General features: G+C 46.2%; 1 protein-coding gene across 1 annotated transcript in view; it reads left to right on the top strand.

Moving 5' to 3' along the window:
• The window catches only part of LOC124043196 (collagen alpha-2(IX) chain-like), a 38,443-nt gene that overhangs the window by 20,997 nt on the left and 8,513 nt on the right, over positions 1–8,933 (top strand). Inside the window, exons 22-31 of the mRNA XM_046361494.1 lie at positions 2,118–2,171; positions 2,393–2,446; positions 2,601–2,672; positions 3,256–3,291; positions 3,474–3,518; positions 3,839–3,871; positions 4,245–4,391; positions 4,608–4,662; positions 4,758–4,946; positions 5,063–5,140. Coding sequence (XP_046217450.1) covers positions 2,118–2,171; positions 2,393–2,446; positions 2,601–2,672; positions 3,256–3,291; positions 3,474–3,518; positions 3,839–3,871; positions 4,245–4,391; positions 4,608–4,662; positions 4,758–4,946; positions 5,063–5,140 — 763 coding nt within the window. The remainder of the gene's footprint in view (positions 1–2,117; positions 2,172–2,392; positions 2,447–2,600; positions 2,673–3,255; positions 3,292–3,473; positions 3,519–3,838; positions 3,872–4,244; positions 4,392–4,607; positions 4,663–4,757; positions 4,947–5,062; positions 5,141–8,933) is intronic.

Here is an 8,933-nt window from a genome sequence, read left to right as displayed (position 1 = left end):
TCTCCTTTGTCTTGGTTACGTTGAGGGATAGGTTGTTACTCTGGCACCACCCGGCCAGGTCTCTGACCTCCTCCCTATAGGCAGTCTCGTCATTGTCTGTGATCAGGCCAACCACTGTTGTGTCGTCTGCAAACTTAATGATGGTGTTGGAGTCATGCCTGGCCATGCAGTCGTTGGAGAACAGGGAGTACAAGAGGGGACTGAGTACGCACCCCTGGGGAGCTCCAGTGTTGAGGATCAGCGTGGCAGATGTGTTGCTTTGTGGATCTGTGTAATCTGAGGGAAATATGTGTCTCTAATATGGCCATTAATTTGTCAGGAGGTTAGGAAGTGCAGCTCAGTTTCCACCTCATTTTTTGGGCAGTGTGCACATAGCCTGTCTTCTCTGGAGAGCCAGGTCTGCCCCCCACGGCCTTTCTCAATAGCAAGGCTATGCTCACTGAGTGTCATGCCCTGACCTTAGAGAGCCTTTTTACTTCTCTATTTGGTTAGGTCAGGGTGTGATTTGGGTGGGCATTCTAGTTTGTCTGTTTCTTTGTTGGCCGGGTGTGATTCCCAATTAGAGGCAGCTGTCTATCGTTGTCTCTGATTGGGAATCATACTTAGGCAGCCTTTTTTCCCACCTGTGTTTGTGGGTAATGTTTTATTTTCTGTGAATGTTTGTGTGCGCCACGGTTGCGTCACATTCGGTTTCTGTTTACCTGTTTTTTGTGAAAGTTTCACTCCAATTAAAGATGTGGAATTACATGCACGCTGACAGCGAGCGTGACACTGAGTCTGTACATAGTCAAAGCTTTCCTTAAGGTTGGGTCAGTCACTGTGGTCAGGTATTCTGCCACTGTGTTCTCTGTTTAGGGCCAAATAGCATTCTAGTTTGCTCTGTTTTTTGGGGAGAATTCTTTCCAATGTGTCAAGTAATTCTCTTTTTGTTTTTCATGATTTGCTTGGGTCTAATTGTGCTGCTGTCCTGGGGCTCTGTGGGGTGTGTTTGTGTTTGTGTTTGTGAATAGAGCCCCAGGACCAGCTTGCTTAAAGCACTCTTCTCCAGGTTCATCTCTCTGTAGGTGATGGCTTTGTTAAGGAAGGTTTTGGAATCGCTTCCTCTTAGGTAGTTGTAGAATTTAACGTCTCTTTTCTGGATTTGGTTATTTCATGTTCTACGTTGTACATTGAGGATGTGTTTGCAGAATCCGCATGCAGTCTGAATTTGGTGTTTGTCCATTTTGTGAATTCTTGGTTGTTAAGTGGACCCCAGACCTCACAACCATAAAGGGCAATGGGTTCTATAACTGATTCAAGTATTTTTAGCCAGATCCTTATTGGAATGTCAAATTTTATGTTCCTTTTGATGGCATAGAAGGCTTTGTGAAAGTTACCTGTGGCGCTGATGTTTAGGCCAAGGTATGTATAGTTTTTAGTGTGCTCTAGGACAATGGTGTCTAGATGGAATTTGTATTTGTGGTCCTGGCGACTGGACCTTTTTTGTAACACCATTACTTTGGTCTTAATGAGATTTTACTGTCAGGGCCCAGGTCTGACTGAATCTGTGCAGAAGATCTAGGTGCTGCTGTATTCCCTCCTTGGTTGGTGACAGAAGCACCAGATCATCAGACATTTGACTTCAGATTCTAGTAGGGTGAGGCCAGGTACTGCAGACTGTTCTAGTGCCCTCGCCAATTTGTTGAAGAGTGTGGGGCTAAACCTGCATCCCTATCTCACCCCACAGCCCTGTGGAAAGTAATGTCTGTTTTTTGCTAATTTTAACTGCAGACTTCTTTGTGTACATAGATTTTATAATGTTTGTTTTTTCCCCAACACCACTTTCTATCAATTTGTATAGCAGACCCACATGTCAAATTGAGTCAAAGGATTTTTTGAAGTCAACAAAGCATGAGAAGACTTTGTTTTGTTTTGTTTGTTTGTCTGTCAATTAGGGTGTACAGGGTGAATATGTGATCTGTCATACGATAATTTGGTAAAACATTTTCTCAGTACATTTTTTTCAATGAGGAAATGTACAAGTCTGCTGTTAATGATAATGCAGAGGATTTTCCCAAGGTTGCTGTTTACGCTTATCCCACCGTAGTTATTGGGGTCTCTCTCTCCTTCTCTGTCAGGGTGAGCCTGGTCTTCCCGGTGAAGCTGGTATGGAGGGCGTTCCTGGACCTAAGGTATCTTCTATAACAAGTCACCATAGCTATAACAAGTCATCATCACTATAACAAGTGCTATGGAGTTTTTGAATTCATCTCTCTACGTCTCTCTCTCTCTCTCTCTCTCTCTCTCTCTCTCTCTCTCTCTCTCTCTCTCTCTCTCTCTCTCTCTCTCTCTCTCTCTCTCTCTCTCTCTCTCTCTCTCTCTCTCTCTCTCTCTCTCTCTCTCTCCCCCTCAGGGTGACAGAGGCCAGAGGGGAGCTGTAGGGCCACAGGGTATTGTCGGCAAGGCTGTAAGTCACTTCTGCACATCTCAGCAGAAACATGTACTTTCGGCTTAATCTGTGGTTCTCTAACTTCGGTTCCTGACAGGAGATCACTTTTAAAATAACAAGTAAACACACATCTAGCCAGGACAATAATCTAAGTGTTGTTGTGTGTCTGCAGGGCAACAAGGGTATGAGAGGGCCTATGGGTGTCCCAGGGGCTCAAGGCATCTCAGGAACCAAGGGAGACAAGGTGTGTGTGTGTGTGTGTGTGTGTGCGTGTGTGTGTGTGTGTGTGTGTGTGTGTGTGTGTGTGTGTGTGTGTGTGTGTGTGTGTGTGTGTGTGTGTGTGTGTGTCTGTGTGAAAAATACCCTTAATCTTTGTGTGTGCCTGTGTGTAAAATATATGTGTGTGCTCTTGCATCTGTGAGTTTACGGATGTGTCTGCATCGAGACATATTGTTTGTGTGTCCATGCGAGTGCATGCGTGTGTTCGTTTTAATGTTGAACGTCGAAGCCACAATGAGGATGCACTCCTGTCTATATCATACACATGTGATCATGCAGTTATCCAAATGGCCTGTTGGTGGCAGTGCTGACCCACAAATCCTCCAGCCTCATAAAGCTGCTGCCGTTGTCCCACACAGAGCCTTAGCAATATAAATGATAGTACGAGAGTCGTCATCTCCCATGTCTTCAGATAAAACTACATCTTTCTTACTGTGTGCTGTGTCTCCTGCAGTCCTTAGCTGGATCAATATATTGGCCTTGCTCTTTATTATAATGTATTATGTATTTGACTGTATTTACTGTGTGACTCATTTTTCTTTACACAGGGATTCCAAGGAAAAGTTGGTGCGAAGGGAGACTTTGTGAGTAGCAGTAAGCCTGTGATTTAAACCAATGCCATAGCCGCATAATGAAGTGTCCAAAATAACTCACGTATGATGCAATTGGAATAGACTGTGTAATAGCAATTTGTAATAATAAAAATCTTTGTAATAGCCGATGATCAATAGATTTATGTTTCACACACGCTCTCTCACTCTTTCAGGGTGATCCTGGTGTAGAAGGCTTGGCTGGGGAGAAAGGAGAGAAGGTGAGTGGCTTTATCAGGATGGGACGGGGAGGCATCATAAAGGGGGATGCCACATTCTGGAAGAGGAAGGGTTGAGTCTAAGGGGAAAACTGTATTACACAGGTAGGATTTCAGACTGGATTGGACTGACCTGTCTGTCTGTCTGTCTGTCTGTCTGTCTGTCTGTCTGTCTGTCTGTCTGTCTGTCTGTCTGTCTGTCTGTCTGTCTGTCTGTCTGTCTGTCTGTCTGTCTGTCTGTCTGTCTGTCTGTCTGTCTGTCTGTCTGTCTGTCTGTCTGTCTGTCTGTCTGTCTGTCTGTCTGTCCGTCTCTCCTCTGGCAGGGGTTGGGTGGTGAGCCTGGACCCAAAGGACAGGTAAGAACATCACTGGGGTTACTCACAATCACACTTCATTCATAGTAGATGGAAGCTAGTTGAAGCTAGTCAAAGCTAGTCGAAGATAGTCAAAATGAATCGAAGCTAGTCAAAGCTAATATAAGCAACTTGAAACTAGCCGAATCTATTCAAAGCTAGTGGAAGCCTGTTGAAGATAGTCACATCTAGTCAATGCTAGTTGAAGCTAGTTAAAGCTAGTTGAAGCCAGTCGAAGCTAGTTGATGCTATTTGAAGATAGTCAATGCTAGTAGAAGATAGTTGAAGCTAGTCTAAGCTATTGGAAACTAGTAGAATTTAGTTGAACCTACTCTGTTGTCACTTTGGGTCTCATCTACCACTATTTCCTCCACAGCAAGGAGTGAGGGGAGAGACAGGGTTCAATGGCCCCACAGGAGACTCAGGCAAACCAGGAGACCAGGGACCAGGAGGACTGCCTGGGCCTCGCGGTCTCAATGGGGAGAGAGGAGTTCCAGGCATGCCAGGCATTGTGGGGGCAGCAGTGAGTCCTAAAAAGCTTTAACATAACAACACAGATTAGTGAGATAGTGGTATGATTAACCTCAATAGAGAATGCTAGTGATTGACTGACTGATTGCTTGATGATTGGTTGTTTTTTAATTTTCTTTCCTCTCCTCTACATTCCGTTCCTCCATCTTACATCTACTATCCTATCATCCATCTTTCCCTCTCTCTCCCTCTCCTTGCTCCTCTACAGGGACGGGATGCATCAGACCAGCACATCATTGAGGTGGTTCTGAAGATGCTGCAAGGTAAGAGTTCATAACATTATACATCTACTGAGTCTACTGTATCCAGGTAAAACATTGACTGTAGGTTATACACATCCTCTATCCTCCTCATCCAGAGCGTCTGGCGGCTGTAGCGGTGAGCGCTAAGCGTGCCGTACTGGGTGGAGCCGGTGTCATGGGTCCCCCTGGTCCTCCTGGACCCCCAGGAGCTCCCGGGGCTCAGGGCCCACACGGCCTCACCGGCGCCCGCGGCATCCCTGGCATGTTTGGAGCCTCCGGACAGATCGGCAACACCGGACTGAAAGGTAGAAACTGAAATTGGTGACTTTCCAGATAAAAAGAGACACTGATCACTCAAAGAATAATATAACAGATTAATACCACTGGCCCCTCTCCATGCCTCCATATTTCTCTCTTTCAGGAAAGAGAGGAGCGAAGGGAGACAGAGGAGATCCTGGTAAACCACATGCTGGCCAGCCAGGACCCCCGGGAATAACAGGTGAGGCCCCAGGAGCACCACACACACACACACACACACACACACACACACACACACACACACACACACACACACACACACACACACACACACACACACACACACACACACACACACACACACACACACACACACACACACACACACACACACACACACACACACACACACACAGCAGTGACGGTCCTGTACACACCTATCCAGTTGCTGTAAAGGTGTGGAGGTGGAGGTGCATGCGGGTACCGATAAGACGCATGGGGCTGTGGTTATACAGTATGTAGAGGCTGTGGTTATACAGTATGTACAGGCTGTGGTTATACAGTATGTAAAGACTGTGGTTATACAGTATGTAGATGCTGTGGTTATACAGTATGTAGAGACTGTGGTTATACAGTATGTAAAGACTGTGGTTATACAGTATGTAGAGACTGTGGTTATACAGTATGTAGAGGCTGTGGTTATACAGTATGTAGAGACTGTGGTTATACAGTATGTAGAGACTGTGGTTATACAGTATGTAGAGGCTGTGGTTATACAGTATGTAGAGACTGTGGTTATACCGTATGTAGAGGCTGTGGTTATACAGTATGTAGAGACTGTGGTTATACAGTATGTAGAGGCTGTGGTTATACAGTATGTAGAGACTGTGGTTATACCGTATGTAGAGGCTGTGGTTATACAGTATGTAGAGACTGTGGTTATACAGTATGTAGAGACTGTGGTTATACAGTATGTAGAGGCTGTGGTTATACAGTATGTAGAGGCTGTGGTTATACAGTATGTAGAGACTGTGGTTATACAGTATGTAGAGACTGTGGTTATACAGTATGTAGAGCCTGTGGTTATACAATATGTAGAGGCTGTGGTTATACAGTATGTAGAAGCTGTGGTTATACAGTATGTAGAAGCTGTGGTTATACAGCATGTAGAAGCTGTGGTTATACAGTATGTAGAAGCTGTGGTTATACAGTATGTAGAAGCTGTGGTTATACAGTATGTAGAAGCTGTGGTTATACAGTATGTAGAAGCTGTGGTTATACAGTATGTAGAAGCTGTGGTTATACAGTATGTATAAGCTGTGGTTATACAGTATGTAGAAACCAGACAACAAAGCTTAAATTAAGCCTCTTAAAATTGCTTAATCAATATATCCCCAGCAACTGTAAGAGAGTGAGCAGTCAGTTATGTACAACAGCGAACCAATCAGTTGGTAAAGCTGCTTGGCTGCACAAATCCAACAAGCCATGGCTTCCCCCAGAGGAAAAGCTCAGTAGCAACTTGGAGACGCAAACAAGAGTAATTAACACTTACATGATTTCCAGGAAAACAAAGCTAAAATACTCTCAATGCTCACCAAAACAAACAAACTTCTACAATCTGTTTTTTTAAATAGTAGATTCGCTCAAAAAGAAAGTAGTGGCTATTGTGTCAGACATGCATGCACAAGGTTTGCGCATGAACGAACAAGACAACAAAATGTGCCATTTGAAAACTAGAAGTTGAATTGGACCAGCAAGAAAACAGAATGAGATGAAACAACATGAGAATATTGAATACATGAACAGGTGTGGAAGAAAATGCAAAGGATGGAATGAATCAGTAAAGCCCTAAACAAACTGCAAGAAACCTTTCCAGTTGAAGGAGGAGACCCCCTGCACTGAGGACAAAGCAGGAAAAATATAGAATCACAGTGATGCCGAAGACCAGCTTATCGTAAATTGAAACAATATTCTTTCCCTCTACCCCCAATGCAATCTATACTCTACTATCCCCAAGTAGCTGTTCTTCTCTGTGAAGTAACAATAGAAGTAGCCAATGCCAACGGGCTAAATGGACACTAACAGACAGTACAAAGGGGGAAATATAGCAAGTACTGTATGTCAATCACTGTTCTATGGATGTGTGTGTTATGCAGGTGAATGAGGACCCAAAAGCGACTTGGCGAAAACAGAGTCTTTAATCCAGTAAAGTAAAAATACAATCATAAAGCACAATTTCCACTCGTAATGACGAGAACAGACTGGAGACTCGATCTTGAACTGCAGGTTGCCTCGGGAAGGCACTTGAACGTAGCAGACTCAGACACCTGCTCACCACGCAGCATCTGAGGGAAACACGACACGACAGGGCGATACACAGACACAGCACGGTGAACAATAGACAAGGATCCGACAGGGCAGAAACGGAAAACAAGGGGAGAAATAGGGACTCTAATCAGGGGAAAAGATAGGGAACAGGTGTGGGAAGACTAAATGATTGATTAGGGGAATAGGAACAGCTGGGAGCAGGAACGGAGCGATAGAGAGAAGAGAGAGAGGAGGAGGGAGAGAGAGAGGGATAGAAAGAGGGAAAGAACCTAATAAGACCAGCAGAGGGAAAACGAACAGATGGGAAAAGGAAAAGACAAGACAATATAAGACAAAACATGACAGTACCCCCCACTCACCGAGCGCCTCCTGGCGCACTCGAGGAGGAATCCTGGCGGCAACGGAGGAAATCATCAATAAGTGAACGGTCCAGCACGTCCCGAGACGGAACCCAACTCCTCTCCTCAGGACCGTAACCCTCCCAATCCACTAAGTATTGGTGACCCCGTCCCCGAGAACGCATGTCCATGATCCTATGTACCTTGTAAATAGGTGCGCTCTCGACAAGGACGGGAGGGGGAGGGAAGACGAACGGGGGTGCGAAGAAAGGGCTTGACACAGGAGACATGGAAGACAGGATGGACGCGACGAAGATGTCGCGGAAGAAGCAGTCGCACAGCGACAGGATTGACGACCTGGGAGACACGGAACGGACCAATGAACCGCGGAGTCAACTTACGAGAAGCTGTCGTAAGAGGAAGGTTGCGAGTGGAAAGCCACACTCTCTGGCCGCAACAATACCTAGGACTCTTAATCCTGCGTTTATTGGCGGCTCTCACAGTCTGTGCCCTGTAACGGCAAAGTGCAGACCTCACCCTCCTCCAGGTGCGCTCACAACGTTGGACAAACGCTTGAGCGGAGGGAACGCTGGACTCGGCAAGCTGGGATGAGAACAGAGGAGGCTGGTAACCCAGACTACTCTGAAACGGAGATAACCCGGTAGCAGACGAAGGAAGCGAGTTGTGAGCGTATTCTGCCCAGGGGAGCTGTTCTGCCCAAGACGCAGGGTTTCTGAAAGAAAGGCTGCGTAGTATGCGACCAATCGTCTGATTGGCCCCTCTGCTTGACCGTTAGACTGGGGATGAAACCCGGAAGAGAGACTGACGGATGCACCAATCAAACGACAGAACTCCCTCCAAAACTGTGACGTGAATTGCGGGCCTCTGTCTGAAACGGCGTCTAACGGGAGGCCATGAATTCTGAACACATTCTCGATGATGATTTGTGCCGTCTCCTTAGCGGAAGGAAGTTTAGCGAGGGGAATGAAATGTGCCGCCTTAGAGAACCTATCGACAACCGTAAGAATCACAGTCTTCCCCGCAGACAAAGGCAGACCGGTAATGAAGTCTAGGGCGATGTGAGACCATGGTCGAGAAGGAATGGGGAGCGGTCTGAGACGACCGGCAGGAGGAGAGTTACCTGACTTCGTCTGCGCGCAGTCCGAACAAGCAGCCCAAAGCGCTGGCGAATAGACGCAAGAGTGCCTCGAACACGATCAAAAGCCCACTGAAGAACAGCCAGGAGTGGGCGTTACTAGGACGTGCGAGCAGTGTCACGTCTTTCAATTCCCCAGACTGTCAACCCGACAACGTGATAAGGAAGAATCCCCTCGGGACCAGCCACAGAAGAGCGGAAAAGACGGGAAT

Source organism: Oncorhynchus gorbuscha, linkage group LG09, assembly GCF_021184085.1.
Source record: "Oncorhynchus gorbuscha isolate QuinsamMale2020 ecotype Even-year linkage group LG09, OgorEven_v1.0, whole genome shotgun sequence".
NCBI classification, from domain to species: Eukaryota; Metazoa; Chordata; class Actinopteri; order Salmoniformes; family Salmonidae; genus Oncorhynchus; species Oncorhynchus gorbuscha.
The sequence above is the reverse complement of the archived record's forward strand: the minus strand, read 5'-3'. Positions and strand labels throughout refer to the sequence as shown.